The following is a 23,307-nucleotide window of genomic DNA, read 5'->3' as shown; positions in this document are numbered from 1 at the left end:
AGGGATGCCAGGGGAGCTTTGGGACCATGAAATTCGGATTCCTGGGGGTCGATTCCATACTCATCCCCGCGATCCTGGACTTCGTACGACCCAAATTAACCGAAAAAAAGGCCTGGTACGGTAGGTCTGGGCCACCCTGTATTTAACTATTTGAATGAATGCCAAAATTACTTGATTACAGTATTAAAAAAACTAATTTGTTCCATGCTCTAGTGATTATGGCAACAGTGTAAAAGGTTGAATTAAGTTCCCAGATGCTAAAACAACAGAATTAAGAGGTATGAAAAGGGCAGAGGTCCAAAACATCATAAGCCGTGGCATTCATTATGAAAAAAATCTAGCATGTCTCATAGATACTTGGACTTCCACCTATTTGTACATTAAAATATACAATTAATTTCAACATTCGTCATGCAAAAAGGCTGGAGGCTTCAATATCCATGAGCTATGCTTAACATTATTGAGAAAGGATGCCACGGCTCGTGAGTTTCAGTACTTTTGCTGTTCCAGCAAATTTTGATTTAACAAGAGTACATTTTTTTCTAACAAGTTGTGGGACATATGTGCCTTTACAACTTCGCAAGGCATGTTTTGAGTTTGATGACATGAATGTCAAAGTAAGATCGTTTTGCCACTCACCAGATCAGCTGTGCAGTGACACCCCCCCCCCCCCCCCACCCTCATTCCTCTTGATCTAACCACCCATAAGTCGAGAGGGTGATTTCCTCATTCATAATAGACCCCAGCAGCCTGATGGTTGAAATTTTGTGTTTGTCGGGTAGACATAGATGACATAGGTTAAAAGGCGGAACATGATTGGTTGGCTATGTCTTATCGCTGCTCTGTCGCGCCTATGTCGGGTGGAACTCACGACAAGCTAAAGGCACCTCTCAAGTTTCCGACAGAATGTCGTCCATTCCACCTGACAAAGGCACGATAAAGCAGCGATAAGATATAGCCAACCAATCATGCTCCGCTTTTTAACCTATGTCATCTATGTCTGCCCGACAAACACAAAATTTCAACAATCAGGCTGCTGATGCCTTCATCAGAGATGCAGTCAATTTTTTTTAAGTTGTATTTCGTAACCAAATAACACATTTCTGCTGGTCAGCCTGTTACCTCCTCATTTAAAACTATGTACTTTTTTCTGAAATATAAATCGCTTTGCACTTTATCTAAAAATACTTTCAATTGGCTCAACTTCTAGGTAACTTATTCTTTTCATGGAAAGAACCAATTGCCACTCAGGTCCACTCAATTTTCAAACATGACCAAAATTAGCCGCACTCTAATTTCAGCTAAAAGCATAAGTTCCATTCTCACTAAGAGCCATGGCGCATGAACCTACTCAGTTAATTGGGATATTGTACTACAATTCACAATTACACAAAGAGAGGATTCACAGCAATAGTGGAGATCTTGTTATTTGGCAAAATCTATGCATCTTAGACTTGAACTCGCAAACTTTCATAGTGCGAACTGGTGCAAATTCCTTGAAAATTTACAACTGTATCAATGCTAAAGTTCATCTGGTGGAAAAGAACTTTGAAATTTAATTTGACAGAAACTCTTCGGAAAGAGTAAAGACAGTCATGTTCGGTTTTTTAGGAAGCTCATTTCACAGCAACTGTGAAATCGCATTAAAGTGGGTATTGAAAAATACCTTCGACTGTCATTCCTTGTGAAGCTTGCTTCAGGTCCTCCAATTGATGCATCATGCTCATTTGTTTCTTCTGGCACTGTTGTAACAGTACTGTTTCATTCGATATTTGATTCATGAATTCTTTTCGTTTCTCTTTCTCAATTCTTAGAAGGCGACTTTCTTGAAACATAATATCTTTTTCTGGCAAAAGTTCCGTCTGAAACAAAAAATCGATGTCACTAGGTGTCACACTCCTCTTCTAGCAGTTTATAACCAGCTTCATTACACTCAGAATCCGTAATTTCGGCTTCAAAGTTGAATATGGTATGATACAAATATTTCCAAAATTACATGTGTCCCGATACATTAAAAATGACCACATTGAGTTGACCTGAAACTTTTAAAAAACACGCGAGTTTCTTTTTCCTACCCATCATTAATAATTGAAAGGTACAAAAGGTTACAATACTTGGCGATGACACACTGCAAGAGCAAAGAAAGATATGATATCAAAACTGACAAAAACTTCCCTAAAATGCACAAAAGTACATTTTGAAGTGTGAAAAGAGATCGTTCATGATATATTTGTGCACATTCTAATCTCATTTAAATCACAAAAAGCCTTCATGAGGTTCTTCTAGAGCTGCGAAACTTCTCTGAGACAAGTGTCAGTCTAATTCATCAGTAAACAACCTGTCTACCAATGGTGCTAGGAAGCAACTATCAGTTCATACAAAAAATTTCCATCCTTCAAGATTTTTCAAACAAGGTGTCATCTGATGGAAATTTCCATTAGAAAACTGCTCCCCCCCCACGTCACTAGAAATTAGGACTAGCTCAAAAAAGATTCCTCATTTTATTTCCTACTTTTATTGACAGCATGACAATATCTACAAGCGTTTCCAGGATAACGAGTATCTCTATTCAATCACCATTTTACGTAATAGACAATTGTATAGACAGCATTAAATTCACACCTTTTTCTTCAGCTGGTCGATTTTTTTTAAAACAATATCTTTTTCTCTTTGCATGGCATCCAAATCTGCTCTTAACTCGGCAATATTGATCTTCGCAGTAGTGGCAGCAACATACTCTTTGTGGACAGCTTTGAATTCTTCGATTAACTTTCCATACTAGAAGAAAAAAGAGATACAGATGGTGATTATAAAATATTATCGTTGAGGAATAAAATGAAAAGACCGTAGAAATTGCTCAGCAAGTGTTAGTTTCAAAAAGAGTTTCAAACTTTCCAAAATAATATTTTAGAACTTGTTCTTCATCCTCTTTTCCCTAGTTGAATATGGATGCAGTAAAGAAATTTAACAAATCAGGGCTGGATATTGGACAGTTGTGCCTTTCCTAGAGTTTTAGTGAGGGTGTTAAATCAAAGTGTTCTTTTCTAAATTTTTCCAGCTCAGCCCAGTGTATGGGCAGCAAAAAATTTGTCAAATCCTTTTCATATAAGTTGGGTAGGTAATCTTTATCGGGTTTCATTCGAATTAACTGGAAAATTACCTTTGTATCCCTGATTAGATATTTTTCTTTTTTTGGACAACCATGACCATTTCAGATGTTTAAATTAGTCCATCTTCAGGCTTGCTTTAGTTCACACGTATAAAGAAAATTGCGGTATTCAAGGGGTGAGAGAATGGGAGCAGAAAAGGAGAGAAAAAATGACCACTCTCAGAAATCTGTGGAGATAAAAAATATAAAAAATAAAAAAGATGCGAGGAAGGGCAGGTTGGGTTACGAAGAAACAAAGTAGGGGATACGTGGAATTTTAAAGATATATACAAAGTGTCTTGAAAAATAGAGGTGATGTACTCGTCAAGGTCAGTAATTCAACGAGGTGAGGACATTTCAATTAAACAAAAATTTATAGAGACCTCCCACTGAGTTTCGAAATCCAGGACGAAAATGATCAGAAAATTACGTGCTCTTCACAAGACCAAAAAAAGGCAGAGGAGGAAACCAAATTTTCCCATCTCTGGAAGTACATATTTTTGGCTGAGATCACCCACTTTATGCAGTGTTTTTTTCCAAAAAAGGCCATTTTCATTGCCTCAATAGTTGTTGAGAAAAAATGCGGATTCTTACTTTTAAAATTTTATTTATGGGAAGATTAATACTTTACCTGTTCATATAAGGCAGCAATATCAACATTTGCTAAAATCTCCAGAGGAATTTCAACTTTCACTAGGAACTGTGCCAGATATGCCCTCTTTTTGAGCTCTGAAATATTTTGGAACAGCCATTCAAGGATAGGATGAATAATTTTTTTATCACCTTTCGCCAAGCCTTGCCGAAAATCTGAACTAAAATTTAAAACAGAAAAGTGATGAGGACACATAAGATAATTAGAGGATTACTTCACCAATGAATATTTGGGATTTATTGGATAGATTTGTAACTTAGCAAACCTACCCTTTAAAATCACCTGTTAAAGTATACAGCCTCATACTCCTGCTTCTTACCAAAATAGAGTACACCAAATAAGTTTCCGCACTTTTAGACTGTGACAGAAGATCCGCCATCTTGATTCTGCCATTTACTTAACATGTAAAAGTGATGTCAGACGATCACAGTCTAGAGGTGCGAAAACTTCTTTGGCGTGGACTCTGGCATTGACTATTATTGGTGGCAAAATTATCATTAAATTATTACAATTCTGGTAAAGATAGTTTTGAGCAGGAAAGGAGAGAAAAAATGACCACTCTCAGAAATCTGTGGAGATAAAAAATATAAAAACTAAAAGATGCGAGGATGGGCAGGTTGGGTTAGAAAGAAACACAGTAGGGGATACATGAAATTTTAAAGATATATATATATATAGTATCTTGAAAAACAGAAAGTAATTGCACTATAGTTGCAACACTATTGCATGTTGTCGCATGTTGTGGGTGGCAATTTCTACCAGGCGCTTCCCTTAGTTTCTTACCACAATGCACACAAATATTTTTAAATTCTCACACTATTTTACAGAATAATAGTCAAAATAGTTTGTTCTTTGGCTGTTTGGAGTCTGCCTCAAAATTATGATATCTGGATTGGGTGGTATTAAACCTAAAGGTGAAGTAAAATATGATCTTATTCTTCCTATTTTTTTAGAGACGTCTTAGTATGCTGGCCTACTACAAACAGCAGAAGTACAAACTGATGGCGGTAGATGCACGAGTCATTTACGCAGCTTGTCTCTTTAAGGGAAAATTGTTCTCCAATGAGGTTTTTCCCTCTGTATTGAGATTCTCAGTATTATGCTGAGTTGTAATGCATGTCGGCTACACCACCCAACTCTCTAACTAAACAACAAAATTGGTTGAAAGAAAAATACTTAAAGTAATAAAGTAAAATTTACTTGAGGATATTAGGAGCTGAAGATGGCATTTTTAAATTCTTAATTTATGAATAAAAAAGTACTCACGGGATAAATTATTGGCAGGTTTGTATTTTAGGACTCTAAGAGAGTTCAACAATCTTATTATCATGTGCTCTGGATCTTCAGGCTCATCTGCAGGCTTGAAATTCTTGTCAATTTCGGCAAGGACTTCTTGAAGAATCTGTAAGTTGAAAATCTTGTAGTTAAATGAGCAGTTCAAAGAGATGGCCACAGAGGAAACATTACAATTTCTGACAGCCTTGATGAATTTCAAGTGAAGAAGAGTAATTTGAAATCACTACACATGAAATTAATAAAATTAAAACCTGATGTAAAGCCATGACTATTCCTCATCTTGATCTAATGCAATGTACACGAGACTGAAGCAGAGTGAGCCACGTCAGGTGGCGCAAAACATTAAGATAATGGTCATTTTGTATTTAGCATATTGAGTCATGAGAAAATTGAATTCTCAGGCTGGTCTCTTTACCTTGATTTTTAGGTTTCCAAAGACATCGAAAGAAAAACTTTTTTCTTCTAAAATTTAGGCATTTGTAATCATGGCAGTTCTCCACTGGGGTTGAAGAACCAGCTGGCAGGTGTGGCGGAATAGATTCCCTGTAGGGCAACCTAGAATTAACATGGGTACTCACATCGTCAAAAATAAACTATCCCAAGTAGCAGTGGTTGCAACAACTAGCAACAAAATCGTTTGATTCTTGCAACTCATAGATTGATGTGCAGATTGCCTACTCTCTCCCCCGAAGGAGCTATCATTGTTGGAACTAGTTGCAGTTAAGTTGAAACATGTTTCAACTTCAAAGTATTGCTGGTTGCCTATATTTAGATTTTAAACAAGTTTGGTTCAGCAATTTTGCAATCTCAGCAGGATGCAACTTTGTCTTCCAATCAGATCGCCGAAAATCGGCACTTATCGACCAAAAGTTGACCAAAAGTTGAAACTTTGTTGCAACTAATACCAACATTGTTTCAACTTGTTGCAACTTTGACATTGAAAAATGCTGCTTGGGATCCACTCATCTAGATCGCTCAAAATCACGTGTACTTAAATGGGCAATACCGTTGCTGTCAGTCTACAAATCATTGAATTTTGGTCAGTGTATCCTTTTTATCTGCATTTTGTGCTCTGATCTTTGGTGTATCAAAGTTTCGGAAAATTATATCGGTACATTTTCAAGATATTTACTTCAGAAATACCTCTGATACTTCGCTCAGGGATGAGTTTTAGCGCACTTCAAGCGGCAGTACCAATCAGAAAAAGGACTTTCCAGCTCAAATGTTCCTTTATGCAGCGAACCCAGAGTGCATTGAAAGATTGTCCATTTTGGATTAGACGATCACCTCTGCACGTAAGACGGAAATGCGAGTACACACTCTTATTTTAGGTTACCTAAGTTCTCTGTACCTAACTTTTTAAACAGAACAAGCTCCTTTACATAATAAAAAAGTCTGCAGAAAAAAAACAAGCAGATTTTTGAAAGGTCTACAAAGATTTATCCGTAGGGCTACTGATAGAAGAGAACTTGCCGAACCTGGTTGAGTTCTTCAGGAGATATGGCATCAAAGGAGATAAGATTGAATTTTTTGTTGAATGGCTCCGCATTCAAGCAACTGATGACAAACTTGTTGTCACAACTTCTCATGGCGAAGAGCGCAAAGGTTGTTCGACAAGATCTGAAAATAAAAAACTATGTTATGACAATGTTATGTAGGTATTCCAAACACTGATGACTTGAGACAAACACTTACACAAACTAGCATATATATCATGATCAACTTCACACATTTATCACTGCCCTGTTCTGATCACCATGACAACATAAGAAGGAGAGAAGGATTCAGGGAACTTGCAGTTTGTTCATACGGAAATGAAAGACGAAAGCAGGACGAAAGACCGGGGAGGACTGTGCACTGTGTAAACAAACCAGCCTTTTGATAACAACAAAAATTGATAAGCCTCCAGCTAAAATAATTTTAGGTTATGTTTAGATTCTGTTGTGATCACCGTTCTTTTGCAAGCAATTCAAACCTGATGGGTTGGCCCTGCCTCCGCTAAGTACTTTCTCAAAGCAATTTATCTAATCTTGTAAATTTTCTAGTTCGAACATTAATGCCATTTTTGCTGTGATTTCGAGCCATAGAAAACGTGATCCATCAACAAATAGACTTTACTCAAAGTTTGATAATGAATGTTTTTCGCAACATTTGTTCAGTCACCAACCAGAATTGTTCTTTTTCGAACGGATCCTGTGTGGTTTTAAAATCCATCATCTCGTGAACTTCATCAAAACCTTTAACATGGAATGCTTCGAGCTCAGCCGCAGATTCAGAATTTATAGAACTCTAGAGAACAATTTTTCGTAAGTTGAAGCACCATCAAACCATTTCTTTCTTTCAGGTTTACTCTTCCAACTTTCTCACCGAATTAGTGGTAGTTAAATCCCTTTTAAGGCTCCTCATCTCTGCCTAACTTCCTGCAATGTTCTTACTTTTATTTGACAGCATGACTTCAGCAGGAACATATTATTAGAATAGTAAAACCAGTCGTAGTATTGCGGTTGTACCCAAGTTTTTCCTACTTCCTGTAAAATTGATGTTGTTGAAAGTCAGATGAAAAGTTGACTATAATATTATCTGCCAAAGTCGTCTACAAGTCAAGTCAAAGTCTACAGCCCATTTACTCTTGGGAATTATTAGAAATATCAGAAAATATCAACTTTCAAGCTTAGCTTTGAAATGGACTGATGACAGTATCCTCTCAAACCTAATTCACATGGTTCAACTTTCCATACAACACAAGTATATGAATGCCAAAAAATTTGATTCAATTGCCATTGCTGTGTGATATCATCAAACAGAATTCAGGTATCACCGTCAGCCTCCAGTTCACGAAGATACAGCTGTGGCTACTGTCAATCGGAGGATTTCGTTTCAACTTTGCGCCAACTGGATGGACAGTTGGTGAAATGAAAAGTTATAAAAATGAAAAAGCTTGCAACCGTAAGAGCCCAATTTTTCCTGCGATGACTACTTTCTACCATGAAAAATGTATTACCTACATGCTCTCTTGCTTAAAATGACAGCATGGTAGTGGTGGTGGAAATAACAACCGTGTTCTCTGTGAAGCTTTCACTGGATGAGTACATACCTCTGAAAAATTAGGAAACACAAAAGATGTTAAGTAATATATCTGATTTCAAAGTATCAAGAAACTTTATTCAAACCTCAAGGACCTTGATTGTTTTTCTTCTCAGATCTCTCCAAGTGATTGCCCTCCAGAAGTCATCAAACACGATTTATTTTTAATATGTTTATTACTGCTGTATGTACCAAGAATACTCAATCAAATTTCCTCTCCTTTCTCTTTTCAGGTATAAAAAATTGCTCTTTGTAGTTGTCACTCTTCTATTAATCATCCTGTATGCACGACCTGCATTTGAACCATATTTTTCAAGTGGGGATTTAAATGCTGTCAGTAAGTAATTATTGTAATTATTTTGCTCTTTTAATCCAACTCTCTCAAGTAGCATATTGTGATTTTACATAGGTTCCAGCTATGTCAAGGATGCATTCAAAACGTGGTGAACAACAGTGAAAATTTGAAAAAGTTAAGAAATCAGGGTCTAATAATTAGTTTGCCAAATGTTTTGCAGAGAGTCATGTTGGTCCCTATAATTTAGAATTATATCAATGGCCATAGCTTGAAATTTATACAATATATACTGCCAACAGAGAAGAAGAGTCAAGGAGGTTTTCAAAAAAGTTCATCGATGAGCTTTCCAGAGAAGAAATAAAGTATGATTGGAAGTCTGTAGCGTCGCAAACTGAGATCCGAGGTCGCGGATTTACACTATTGACACATTTCTTCATAATGATTAAACATAACCTAAAGACAGCAGTATTGTTGAATTAATACTGGATTTAAATCATTAGCTTTAGGCGACATCATATGCCAAGGATGGCAGTATGCTTTTCACTGGTAATTTTTGATCCATTACCTGTAATATTCAATTTTAGAGACTTCAAGAACAATTTTAGAACATTTTTTGAAGTATATTTTACTTGTAATAAAAACTTACCTTTTACTCGAAAGTTTGTTTGAGTGAAAGGTAAATGATACAATTTTGCCAATGCAAGATCTTCTCAGAATATTGAAGTGGGATGGCAATATAAGCCAGAAATGAAATTACTCTATAGTCCCATTGTTTGTGCACCTCCTGGAATTTTTGACATGATGTGTCCTTGTCGGAGGAAGGAAAGGATCAATTTTCTGCATCTCTTTTTTTTCTCTAGATTTTGCTGGCAGATGTTTGGATGACCGCTTAACAACATTCTACTATGAGGTTGAAGAGTTTGACGCCAACATTGTTCACTCACCTAAGAGAGAGAATGAAAAGGATCTACTCCCATTTGTCGGAAATGGGTATTTTGGTATTGTTGTGAAAAATGAGTCACCCCTTTACTTGAAACATGGCCGTGTCTTATCGTTACCTCTCAACTGGTCACCGTTGGTCAGAGTGGAATATTTAGATGACAGTGAGAAAGCATCTGTTGTTCACTTTCTCAGTGGAATTACTTATGGCTATGAATGTCATGAACGCGGATCGTATGTGACTCACCAGTATTATGCGCATAGAGTGATTCCATCATTGTTTGTACAACAGATCAAAATTAGCAATCCTACAAGTCAAAATCTTTACTTCAATTTGATTCAAAAGAAACATTTTAATTGGCCTTCAGATGCTACCCGCACAAAAACGTAAGTTTCTTTTTGTTATAACATAATTAAATTGGGAAAAATATTGTAACTACATCAGGAACCAATTTTTTACAGAAAGCAGGTATGATTACTAGGGTTATTTTCCTTGCAAGCACACAAATGAACAAATATTTACAAAGCTAGGAAAATTCTTTTGGGTGCCTTTTTTTTTGTTTTTTTGTTGTTGCCATCACACCTTTATTGAACTTTTTTTGAGGAATTTGGTGGAACCTCAATGAATGACTATACTGTACATTGAAGCATTCTCTTTGGGAGAGAATGGCAGTTTGTGTGCTGCTTTCTCGTCGGTTCTTGCCGATTCATGCCTACATGAAGCTTTAATGGCTACAGTAAAACAAATCTCTGAACTGCCTCCTTTTAGAGGGAATTTGATGGAATCATGAAATATTCTAGTAAAGGAATTTACCCAGAAGGTACCTCCAGGTTTTAATGATTGGTTAATTTGATACAATTTTTTATTTGATCCATTCTGAGAAAGACTGTAAGGGTGTACCTAAAGTCTTCACTTAAGAGAGGATAAGTGTGAACACAGAAGTCAACCAACCAGTAGCATTTATTTTCCCTCCATATTTACACTGTATGAGCTTCAAGATCAGGAAACCCTGGAAGGACAGCACAGATTTTATTTTATTGAGTCATGGAGAAGTTTTAATTTTTCCTCAAAAGGCATTATGTATACTCTCATTGCTCTAAGTGTAAGTCCTGTTTTGTACTTCAAATTTTCATGCACCATTTTGAGGTATTTGCCACTAATTATCATCAGCAAAAACACTTATATATTATGAAAAGGAAGACAACAAACTGATTCGTCTTTATTTCATTCACTGTCAGAAAATTACAATTTTATAATGATAGTATAATGATGCTTTTTAAATTGTGAAGCAGGTAATCTACTATCCAAGAATTACGAAGTTTGATCGGACTGTGAAATAGCCTGATGATCAGTTTAATCATTATTTTTCCGAAGCTCAACCCTTCAGGGATGCCTTCTTTCTCTTTGTTTTTCATACAATTTCAAATTTTTAGTTACTTACATTCACCATGTCATACCTTAATTCCTTCCATCTCCTTCATATCTGCTATTCCATCTTGTGCTTTCAGTTTCCAGGATGACCTAAAAAATGAAATTGAATACATGGTGATATCTGAAACCATTCCTGAACCATCAAAATCAAAAAAAGTGATAGTTGTTTCTATAATCACTAAGAAAATCCCAGATCGAGTAGAGGTATTGCTTTATCTTTTTCTTGGTAATTTATGTCTGCTTTTTCTAACGTAAAAAAGATAAATAATAAAAATTTATTAAAAGAGTCAAAACTTACAGTTATTGAAATTTATGTAAGATGTACCAATGTAACAATGAAGAACAACACTTATTTGAATCTCAATATTTTATTCCTTATCTATGCTATCTTCCACTTCAAAAAAAGGCAAAAAGTAAATCCTTTTGTGTTAAACCTAAAAAGATTTTAAACCCTGTCAAGCCTAAAAAAGCTGTAAAATACACCAATATACTATACTATTCTAATACTTCCAAGAGTAAAGTCTTAAAATCCCTTTTTGTATGTCGTATGAGAGGGCAAATTTCTGAAAATTGTCCACCAAAAAAATGTTATTAAGAACCTTCTCTCCTAGAACAGAAGTCTAGCTGGGCTCTCTAGGATTTTATGCACTGTTTCTGAGTTATTTGCCTGTTAGTAATAACAGGAATTAGATTGCTGGGGTGCAGAAAGTTCTTTGCATTCGCATTTTGTGAGGCAGCCTTCATATATTTTAAGGCTGCCTTCACATCAATGTCCTTGTAAGACTCCTTTCTTTTCACATTTTTTAGGCAGCCCTTACGTTACTGTGTACTTAAGACTGTCTCTCACGATGTATAAATCACCTCTATTTACTATTTCCTTGCTTTTGTTTTACTTATATTTTTGCTCGGTTTACATAACTCATGGTTAAAATATTAGTAGAACTGTTTGTTTCGTTTCTCTGACTTTGTTCAATTTTTTTCATTCACAGGTTAAATCTTTACAAGATTTGAATTTAAATATTTTTACCGTAATTCATTACTCTGATCCAGTGGATGTATCTGATGTTCAAAAAACTAAAGAAACAACTGAGAAAAAAGCTATTGAAGTAAGTTTTTGCCGAACTTGTTTGAATAATGTTTCAGCTCTGTTAGTAAAAGCTCATATGCAGCATTTCTAATAGTGGTAGTTTGGGGCTTCCCCAATGTTTGATTTTGAATGTATACATCAATGGCCAAACTTAAAAACCACATATCTTGACTGTGTTGCATCGAAATGACCTTCGCAATTTTATTCTCTTAAAAGAACATAAGCTGACTTTATTGCTTTAACTCTTCAATGCATAACTTCAAATCAGAGAAGAAAAGTCGTGAAAAATTTTTAAGAGATCAACCAAATCAAGTTTTTTTTTTTTTTTATAGGTGCTTTTCTGGTAGACGTTCCATAGGTGCTTTTCTTGTGATTATGCACAAACAAAGAAAAAACACCATCTCTAATCAATGAATTTTATATTCTCACAAACTGATGCACTGGTTGCACTTTTAAAATAATGAAGTTTAAATGGAATACCATAAAAATTGGATCAGGTCTCCATCAAGGCCAGCTTGCAACTTTGGGTCGGAGCCATCAAGAGCCCCAACAGCTTTCTAATCATGTAAAAATTAAGTTTCCAACGTTGCTCACCATGATACCTACAAGATTTTCTAGTTACGTCATCGACTAATGTTACAAGGTCCATGGGTACAGAGATCACATGAAAAGCATAATGGAATAAGTCCTATTAGACATATTTACAAAAAATGAGAGAGTGAATCAATTGTATTTGGAAGTAGAATCCGTTTCAGTGAAAACATTGGGCTAGCACATTCTGGATGCATGTTTAAGTGAGCACATGCAGTATGGAGGAACATGTATGGAGAACTGCAAAACGCATGCATTGCAAATCTTGCAATGTGACTCATTTTTTAATACTTTAAACAGGTATAGGAATAATTTTCACTCCATACGAGGCTTAAACCAGTCTCTTTCCTGTATGGATCTAATCATGTAGAAGCATTGCTGCCTTTGTCAATGTTCTAAGTTGTGTAATGTGTGCCTCCTCAATTTAAAATACGTCTGACTTGTCTATCAAGGGCTTTAATCCATTGCTTGGTCACATGAACCCTGTAAGTGTATCGATGAGAGATGGTTTGACTTGCAGTTTCTGTATGAGAGCTTCATTAATTTTTTTACTCCGATGTTGTTTGTCCGTGATGGTTTGCTGTAGCTGCTATGTTCATTTCTGTTTTTTTCCCCTCAAGAAATACTTACATTTTTTTTTTTTTGGTTTCAGATAATATCTCACGTCTTACGACAAAGCATCGATCGGTTGAAACAAGATCATGTTCTTGTTTGGTCTCAACTTTGGAGCACAGGATTTTACGTCAGCACCTCAAAAGCAGCAGATGCCATCAATGGTGATGTCATCAATGCAACAATGTATTATGTTTTATCTCATCTGAGAGCTCCTTTACATGAACTGACCACCGGTGCAAAGACAAAAAACGAAGTAATCAACAATCTCTCCTATGCTGAGGGCTGCTATGGAGGTCATCATCAAACATTGTAAGCTTCTTCTTAGAATTTAAATCTAATATCAGTGTATAAAACTGCAATGCTACCGTAAGGAGAATGCATCGTGAGCATTTGAATGTCGCAAAACTTCTTTCAATTTTGAAACCATCAAGGATTTGCAATTTAAGTACTTATTTTTGCATACAATTTCACGAGAAACATGATGGTGTCACTGATTTTCTCTGAAGTCAACTCCTATGCTAAAAAAGAGCTCTCAAAGTGAAGACCCTAATGGAAAAATCCCCCTTGCTTTGCTTAGCATCCACCTGTACATGCAGTCAAAATCTCCATGCTCACATAAGGAGCACATATATTAGCAGGGTAGCCATTTTCTTTGGAAACTCCAAGGCTGAAACCGCGGCAACCCTGCCAACGTATTTACTCCTTGTCTGTGCATAGAGTGTGTGACTTGATATAGAAATGGACTCTGAGCAAAGCGGAAGGGACCCCCTCCATTACGGCCTCAACTTTTAGAGTTTTAGCTTGGACGCTTGTTTCAGAGAAAACCAGTGGCATTATCAGGTCTCATGCAAGAATTTGCGAGAGAGAAAAAGTACTTAAATTGTAAATCCCTGATCCTTACATGAGCTTCATTCAGTCATCATACAAATCAGTATAAATAATGCATAAATAATGTTACATAGATTTTGTTTAAACCTTCATAGAGTTTTGTCCAAGAGAGTAGGACTGGTAAATATTAGAAAAAGACAAATACAGCAATGAAAGTTCTAAGGATACTTTACACACGTACAGTAGATAAAAATGGAGAATAATTTTAAAAATGCACTCAGTACAAAAACAATTAATTAGGGATTATTTCATTTATAGTTTGAACATGATTAGATATGTACATATAATTAAATCATCTGAAACAGAGAAATAATCATGAACTCATGACCTTTGCAAAAACAAATGGCAGTATAGATCACAAGCTGAAAATGCGGGAGCTACTTTTGGCATATCCCACATTGTATGAATTCAGAAATATTTGACACATCTTTTTTATAATTCAATTTTTTTATACATATAAAATTGGTAGTGAATTTAGTTACCAGGTTTGTGCATTTAAAATTGGTATAAGGTAACGCATTGAAGTTGAAGTACAAGAATTAATTATTCATAATCTGAATGTTACAAATATGCATGAGAGACGTTATCTGGAAGCCAGGTATCTGATACAAATACGTATTTTGGTTTCTGGGGTAATTGGTCCAGAGAGTGACTGCAGAATTTTGGCAAAAGAGAGTGTCCGCGATACATAAGATATTTCAAGCAGAAATAAAATTTCCTCAATGACCCCTTTTAAAATGTTTATTTTATTATAGCCAAGCTGTCAATTTGTGGGGAGACTTGACAACACTCCAAGAGGTGAATAAGGTTGTTTCTGTCTGGATACTAACTCTTGAAAAACAGGTTCGTTGTGGATTTGTTCCTATTTATTATACCTCTAAGAGAGTTTAATAAGAAACCTGCTTGCAGACCTGAGATAAAACGTTTACCTTGAAGTAACTTACGGACATGGGTGTAGCTAGGAAGGTCCCAGGAAACGAAGAATGGGGGAAAACACAGCTGGATTAAAGGAAATGCAAAATGTACGGCTGCAAGAGGCAAATTTTTAGTTGCATTCTTCTTCCTCTCTCAAGAATTAGAATGCAAAATTATGAGAAGGTTAATTAACTGTTATGAGAAAATGGAAGAATAAGTAGGCAATTGCATGATCATAATGAAATAAAAAACCAAAACGCACTAGTTAAGAATGTGTATGTTGTCTGCAAGATTGAAGCTTCTGATCTACAAATGATATCCCAAAATGGCCAGGTTTAGTGCTGTCATTCATGAACTAGGCAACCTATCTAGCTGATTGTGGTTTCATTTGAGAGGAGATGTAATAAGCAAGTGATTGAAATCAAGATAAACTTTTTTGAACAAAAATCGGTCAAGTTATGGTAGTTTCAACATTGTATGAATGGCAATCGCCTAGGTTTTTTTTTTTTTTTGACTGTTTACTCTCAGCAACATTTGCCGATTTAACTTTTCTGATGCCGTTTGGCCAACAAATACTATCTGGTTTTCATGATTTGGCAATGCTGTTTGGTCATTATATGGCTCAAGGCGTAACTATACACTCATAATCAAGAGAGAAACAATGTAATAAGAGGTAATGATGCAAAAATCTGTAAATACAATGTGTGTGTGTGTGGGTGTGTGTGTGTGTGTGTGATGTGTAAATTGAATGCACTTCGACTGCAAATGAATGGGCTTTGTAGGAACATCCTGTGAATTTTTTTGTCAGGCGAATTGTTTTTTTGGTGCAGACATGTCAAATGCACAACATGTGCAGCTTTTCATTGTGGCTGGTGCCTCTTTCATATTCGTTTCTTTAAACTCTTGTTCTTTCATTAGTACTTTTTCTTCACCTATATTCAAAAAAATTGTGCAAAAGCGGTCAGAGAAGTAATCAGAAGCGCACTAGACCCACTCCTCTCCCGCCCCTTCAAAAAAAAAAAAAAAAAAAAAAAACCCTACCCCACAGAAAATTTTCTAGGTGTTCTCAAGTAGAAAAGCTCTCTCGCCTCTGAAGAATTCATTCTTACCATTCTGGTAAGAATGAATTCTTCAAAAAAGCTGTAAGCTGTTGTCCTTTGCTCCATGTTCCAACTACATACCATTATTTGACTAGATCTCAGTCTAAGAAACTGATCTTGATTTCTATAAACTGCTTTTGCGTAATCTATGAAATGAGACGAAAACCAGCTACATTGGTTGCTGAGATGTTGATTTGGAGTACCAGTCCCAAAAATTTTGAGTCGCAGTAACTTGTATTCTCTTTAGGCAAGAGGACTAAATGTCCATGATAGTTTTCAGATGTTTACTCCGGCAATTTACCTTCTTCTTTTTATCATTCTCCAAGTGCTACAATTCATTAAAATTATTTTAATTTGTATGTCTTCAAGTTGATTTGCAGTGTTCCACTTTATTCCTACAATATTTCAACTAATGGGTCTGTTTTATCAGGGTTGCCATAAACTGATGAGTGCTGGGGCTAATGGAGCTGTTCAAGCCATGGTGCTCAGTTATGGAAGTTTTCGATTCAGCAACCAGCACTTAGAATTCAACATTCATCCTCAGTTCTTGGACAGAGATTTCCTTTTTAGGCGTCTGAGTTACGGTAATTTAACTCATGTGAACGTCTCTGTCGCTATCAAAGAAGATAACAAAGCTGTTCTTTACGTTGCCTTAGATCGCAGTGATAGAGATTACTATGCTTGTGACGGTGGTTGTTTGGATGATCCTGTCCTGCTCAGGTAATTTTTTTAGTGTTTGGTAATCTTCTCTGTCTTTGCTTTCAAGAATCTGTCCTACAGGCCGATTATTGAAACTGATAGACAAAGCTATAGACAAAGACGACAAAAGGGATTTGGAGGGATCCTATTGGTGGAAACGTGGAAGCAGGTGGTGGCAATGGACGTAGGAGGTAGGTAATGGACTAACTAACGGCAACCCACCAAAGACCCGGCAATTAGTCCATCATTTTCTTCCTTAGTCTATAAGAACCAACCATGTCAACCAATAGGCTCGCTGTATACTCCCTATGTCTTCTTCGTCTATCGCTTTGCCTATCAGTTTCAATAATCGGCCTGCTGTGCATTTTAATTGAAATGAGCAGGAGCTCATAGATGATTCTAAATGAAGCTTGGTATGAATCTCGCCTCTTGTACGGCCATGGTAAGGAAGAACGCTGTAAGAGCCTTCAGACATTGCAACATTTCCTTCAGTAAAACTCAAACTTTCTGAAAAGCTTGTAATTAAACTTTGCACTGAATTTTATTTGCAATTTTATCGAAAGTATGTAAAAATTTCAAGGAATAATATTCATAACTTTTTTCAAGAATAAATATTTTATCGGCGTAAATTTGGCAACGTTAGTATGCTCTTATGGCTTTCTTTCTAGTGCATCAGTGTTTTCATTTAATCAAATTTTTGAAACACACTCAGTGAATATTTACGGAAAATGAGGGAAAAATGAATGGTAACTTCTGAATTCTAATGCCTGTTGATTTTTCTGTTAATGTTCCCATTCATTAAATTAATTTTGTCTGGTTTTCAGCTCAGAAAAGGTGCAGTTTCCAGTCAAGCTAACCAAGCCTGTCACAGCAATTTTATACATTACTTACGATAAGAAGCACATGGAAGAATTGAGGCACACAATTCATGTAAAAGAAGTCGTTGAAGGTAATTCTCACATCATAGTTTTTGTTTTAATTCCTCCTCTAAAACGGTTGTGAGAACTTTTAACTCTTAATCAGTTTTATTTCCATGAAAATTATTGCAATTGCTCCATCTGTAAACCTAACCCTGTCTCCCAAAGATGTAAAAAATAGTCTGTGTGGATCAGGTATTTAACAATATAGTGTTACACGCATGTAGATACCTATGGTATTTTGAACCTTTCTAAGCAATATTTTTTTGAAAATATTGGTTGCAATATCTTGGTTCACTGTGATTCTTAACAGGATCCAAGAAAACATACTCCCAGTCAGTGTGGTTTAAGAAATTATTATGAGAACATATAAGCGCTTTGCTAGTTTATAAATGTGTTCTGAAGGTTCCATATCAATGGTAAAGGAACAGTACCGCCCTACTGACAATTTTGGTGAAAATGAGTTAGGAACTTTGCTGTATTCTACAACATAAAATACGCAAGCTGATGTTTTTAGTTTTTACCAGTTCTGCATGAGAGTGCTGTAATGGTGCTGTAATGTATGTAAACATTGCAAATCTACTCTCAAAATAATAAAAATGGCGTAGTTTTCTCTTCGTCCTATAAAATCGTCAGTTCCAAGATTGGCGTTATTGTTTCATATCCATCGATATGAATTAATACCTGTTTAAAGTTTTGCCAAACTGTGATGCTTGATATTTATTTTAAAAGTAAGAAAACTCAGCAACCATGGAGATTGTTAGGATTAAGCAGTCATGTCCCTGGGGGCAGATGGGTCCAATTAATCGCTTAAAGGATAAATCGGGTTATCCAGAACAATTATTTTTGTTACTATTGATTTAGTAATTTTTCACCAACTTCATTGGTCCTTTTTTGGAGAAAAGTGGAGGAGTGTAATGGAAGGTTCAAGTGACAATCTCCATCCTCAACTCTCAATTTGCATGATTATTGGGGTGTACACTCACTCTTCTATTCTAAATGACTATATCTCAAGAGAAGATGGTATGTAAGTGAAGAGCTGCATAGCCTTTTCCAGGTATAATGGTCTTGCTGTCTTCTTTTCATCAATTTTTTTTTTTTTTTAGACCTTAGCTAGCCGTCCGCACCTCCTCATTCAGGAATTAGCGGTTCTTTATTAAGATGGAACCCCGAGCTAGCGGGCTTTTTAGGGGTCTATGATTATGTGGCCGAAGCTAAATGGCCGAAGCCAGGTAGTGGGGTGGGGAGAATGTAAGAGATACTCCGGGTGATTGCCCTTCGCACATACCTACTATTGGTATGCATCCCGGACACGGAAACCGCATGTGGGTGGAATTACTCCTACAACCGGGAGTTATCTCCTACAGCTGCTTTGAGTTACCCGGGGAGGCCCCCCCTCGTGCAAGCATCCAGGGGGACGGAAACCGTATGGTGGCGGGAGGAATTACACCTACCTCCCCGAGTGAACTCAAGCACAAATCCCCCCGTCCGGGAGAAATGGCAATTGAGGGACCCAATGACCATATTATATTATTATATGGGACCCGAAGGTCATAAGGGATAATGGCCACCAGCGCGCGGTACATGCTAGAAGGGGGCTTGCAAGGCCTCCCAGTTATTAGTAATTGCGCTATTTTAAGGTCTAGGAGGAAGTTTCATAAAATTACCATCTGGTCAGAAAATGGTACCGCCTTGTAACCTCCGGGAGATTTTCATCAATAGGTACATAAATAAATGAGGTTTTAATTGAAATTTGTATGGAAATGTTTCAGCCCCTGCTCACGAGCATCATGTCATTGCACTACATAAACATGGTCATCATCTGGGCGGTCTTCCAACTTTCTTTTGGGTCTCAGTAGGGTTTCTCATTGTTGTATTTCATTTGTTTCTTTTTAAGCTTGCGTACAATGAATACTTTGGTATTCAGGACAAGTACAGTCGTTGGAGGTATGGAAAACTCTGAGAATTCTAAAAACCTTGTTGAAAATTTATCAGGATTTTTTTTAAAGTTTTTTCCATTTTGATATTTTCCCCCCTTTTCATTTTGATAAGGTTTTTTTTTTTTTTTTAAAAAAAAATTTGCTTTCATGTAAATACAATGTACAGTGTTATTGATCTGTTTTATATTAATCATTATGAAATAAAACTCCGCATAACTTAAGTATAATAAAAAGAACATGTGTAGAAATCAATAAAATTTAAAACGAAGTGAGAGAGAAATAAGCTCATGAATTACGATTAGCCAGTAAAGTAAAATCTCTTCTAGCCCAAAAGCTTACAACATGCAGTTCTTCATCATTCAGCTTTACTTCTGTGACTTTTTGAGAATTTTAAATGAAATGAGAAAGTAATTTGATGACATTGGCTTATCCACCAACTATCGATGGGAGTTTATTGTTACTCTTACATCCCTAGCAGCTGTTAAATGTTCAACTTTTAATTCGTATAAACCCTTTTACTGCTGATGTTTTACTACAGAGATTTAAGTGACTTTGATGCAGTATTAAATATCATGGTTTTGTAGAAATGGTCCATCATATCCATGAAAAGTTATATCTTTAATTGTCCTATAAAAAATCATGAAGGTTTAAAGTGAAGATTTATGACAGTAACAGACTTATATAACAGACTAAGTGAGAAAACATTGAAAATTGAGTCAAACGGGGCATATCATTCCAAGCATCAAGAGAACATGCTGCATATCAAGCCAAGAGCTACCAACATTAGAGCAGTGCAAGTAATGTCAGATTGATAGTGTTAGTGGTATGTTGTGCAGCAGTTTTCAGAAATAAAATTTTGAACAACCTGAAATCATTTTTGGCACTAGTCCACTATTTGAAAAGTGGATAAGCAATGGTGGTCGTATCTCAAGTTGAGCCATTATTTTAGAGACTAGACGCACAAAGGCATATGTTTTACCCTGATATAAAAATGTGCAAAATTGAAATGAACGCTGTGCCTTGTGATGTCAAGAAGGTATGAAGTGTGGCCACCTATGCATATCCGCCTTGTGTTATTGATGATAAGTCTTCAAGTAATTTTTGACGCCTTTAATAACCTAAATATGTATTTAAATTCAGATCATTTTTACCACATTCAGAGTGGGGGGGAAGTGTCAAAAAATCTTAAATTCATAAGACTGTTTATTGATTATTACGCGTATTTATATTTGTAGAATAAGCCTTTTTTCCCTTTTCTGCATCATCAGTTTCCAAAGATTTTGGAAAAGAGGGTGGGTGCCAAATGAGTCAGCATAAAGTTTCATTGCATTTTATATCAAATTGAACTACATTCTTACATGGAGCGATCAAAAAGTGTGGGTACCTGTTAAAACCAGGATGGCAGCTGAGTATTAGTGCTAGGTCCATATCACTCTGCAGCAAATTAGCAAATTCATCAGCAAATTATTCTTAGTATTCATAGCATTTCAACACTTTCTTCGCCTCCCTCTGTCTTGCACTGATACTCATTAGATTTCAACTTTTTTAATGTAATGACAATTTCTGGAATTTTTTTGCCCTGATTTCCCTGCAGAGTAGTGTGGACCCAGTACTACTCCACTAACCTGTTTCATACAGTTCGGACCACATTTTTTGTGTATATTCCGAAGGAATTTTTTTTTTCTTGCTTGTTAATATCATAAGAATGGTTGCAGGTATTTACATACGGTTTGAAAAAAACTCCCTCAAATAAAAGTGCGCAATTTTTTTGAGGGGAGCCATAACCCTCTCACAAAAGACCAACTTTCATTTGAGGGAATCTAGTCTAAACTGCATGTCAATATCTGCAACCGTTCTAGACATATTTAATAACAAGTATCCATGTTTTTTGCACACCCTGTAAACTTCATGCATTGTTGCCTTACTTCTGTTGTTGTCGGCGAACCCCATTTTAATTGTTATTATGTTAATATTCTAGCATATTTGTGAATATGTAAATATGTAATTAATATTCAGTGTGGAGTACAACCATCTTCAGTGATTCAATACTTGTTGTTTTCATCATGATTCTCTCTCGTTGGTTTCAACATTATTGCACTTGGTGGAGAAAAATTCTCCAGTTTTAAATTTTGAGCCAAAGCCCTTAAAGAACCATTCTACGCATCCGAAAGTCTAAAGAATAAAAGAAAATAGATAAATAAATTACCAAATTATTGAGGGTCCTTTTTAGCCTTGTTACTCGATTGCTTAAGCAGCTGATGTTGATACTGGTCATTACTTCTCCACAAGCCGTATGTAGTTTTTCAGAAGGGAAGAAGAACCATCTAACTTGCCCCCTAACTTTTCTCTCAAATGAATTTAGAGGGAAATTGAGTCTTCTCTGAAAATAGTTTTGTCATCAGACAAAAATTATCTTTAGCTTTTCTTGTATATTAAGAAAATTCAGTCATAAGTTTAAAGTTTAGACTCTCTGGCTCAGAGAATATTTAAGTTTTTTTCCATGATCTTTATGCAAGCAACTGTGATAAAAAATTGATTCTTGAGGGAATTGAAAAACTAACATTTCTGCTTCTTTATTACTTAAAAAATGAATAGGACTTAGACTTAAGCCACTTTACTAATAATCGTCTAAAATATTTCTACAGCATTATCATTGTTGTTAGTATTTAACGAGTCTACCTTGAGAAAACATCTACTATATAGGGCCAGCAGCCTGATTGTTACAACTTTATCAGGTTTTGTCGATAAGATGGAACAAGACATAGCCTGCTATCTTCTCCAGGGTACACAAGTTATTTACAGGAGTCAATCCTCAGATTTTACAGGTATGATGACTAATGAGGGATAAGCAAAAAGTCGGGCAAATGCTTTCGCAAAGGAGACCTAGTTTTATAAAATTGCGACACTAACTGATTTGACATTCATCTTCACTATTAAGCAAGTAAAATTCTCACGAAATATCACATCAGTGTTTTAATTCAAGAACAGACAAGTAGGTACTCAAAAGGTTTGACTCAAGAGGTTTTAACTGTATAGAGAGGTGTTGGAACCAGGCCGAATCATGTTTCCAGTCCCTGAGAATGATTTATTTCTTTGAGGAGGAAAAAAATTATTGCTTTACCCGCTTTGTAAACTTGGAAAGTGCTCAAAAAGTTTGGTGAATATTATCTTCTCCATTCTGCAGAGTATGTTCTTTATTGAAGGTTTGATATCTTGAGAAGTATGAGGTATCAGGAAGTATTTTTTTACTATCTTTCAAAAATGATTTTGCGTCCAGGTTTCAATTTAAGGGAATTCATGTTTTGAATAGAAAGTGAGCCCCCCAACATTAAAATTCCACCCTCAGTTAAGTAGTTTAGTGATCGATCTACTTGTTCCTCTTTGTATTTTTCTTTTTATTTTATTGAATAATTTTACTACCCATTTCAGCAATCTAGTGATAAATTTAAAGTTTATCTTGCGTTTCTGCAGTCCAAGGAGCCCTCTCTTCCCCCCCCCCCCCAAAACAAACCAAAAAATTGCTTGTACCTACAATTTTATTTTTCTTATTCCTTCAAAACGAACTTATGCAATTGGAATATTTATTTTTGTTTTAGCTATTACTGCTTGTAAGTTTCTTTGCTTCACAATAAGAGTTCCTAATCTCATGGTTGAAATCAAACCATGCTATACTTCTATACTGTATACAATGGAGGCATTAGATGTAGAG

General features: G+C 35.9%; 2 protein-coding genes across 2 annotated transcripts in view; one reads left to right on the top strand and one right to left on the bottom strand.

Annotated features, from left to right (window-relative positions):
* Positions 1 to 6,944, bottom strand: part of Ns2 (nucleostemin 2) — a 30,346-nt gene extending 23,402 nt beyond the window's left edge. The window contains exons 1-5 of the mRNA XM_072306119.1: positions 6,575 to 6,944; positions 5,067 to 5,202; positions 3,780 to 3,955; positions 2,623 to 2,778; positions 1,667 to 1,862 (exon numbers count right to left, since the gene is read on the bottom strand). Coding sequence (XP_072162220.1) covers positions 1,667 to 1,862; positions 2,623 to 2,778; positions 3,780 to 3,955; positions 5,067 to 5,202; positions 6,575 to 6,685 — 775 coding nt within the window. The 5' untranslated portion in view covers positions 6,686 to 6,944. The remainder of the gene's footprint in view (positions 1 to 1,666; positions 1,863 to 2,622; positions 2,779 to 3,779; positions 3,956 to 5,066; positions 5,203 to 6,574) is intronic.
* A 101-nt stretch (positions 6,945 to 7,045) lies between these two features.
* Positions 7,046 to 22,251, top strand: LOC109033166 (uncharacterized protein KIAA2013 homolog). Its single transcript, XM_019045641.2, has 10 exons — positions 7,046 to 7,402; positions 8,414 to 8,517; positions 9,336 to 9,801; positions 10,924 to 11,050; positions 11,836 to 11,952; positions 13,177 to 13,448; positions 14,783 to 14,870; positions 16,473 to 16,762; positions 17,566 to 17,690; positions 19,431 to 22,251. The coding sequence occupies exons 1-10, from the start codon at positions 7,341 to 7,343 to the stop codon at positions 19,619 to 19,621; spliced, it is 1,842 nt and encodes a 613-aa protein (XP_018901186.2). The 5' UTR covers positions 7,046 to 7,340; the 3' UTR covers positions 19,622 to 22,251.
* Positions 22,252 to 23,307: the final 1,056 nt, after the last annotated feature.

The sequence above is a fragment of the Bemisia tabaci genome, chromosome 1 (assembly GCF_918797505.1).
Source record: "Bemisia tabaci chromosome 1, PGI_BMITA_v3".
NCBI classification, from domain to species: domain Eukaryota; kingdom Metazoa; phylum Arthropoda; class Insecta; order Hemiptera; family Aleyrodidae; genus Bemisia; species Bemisia tabaci.
The sequence above is the reverse complement of the archived record's forward strand: the minus strand, read 5'-3'. Positions and strand labels throughout refer to the sequence as shown.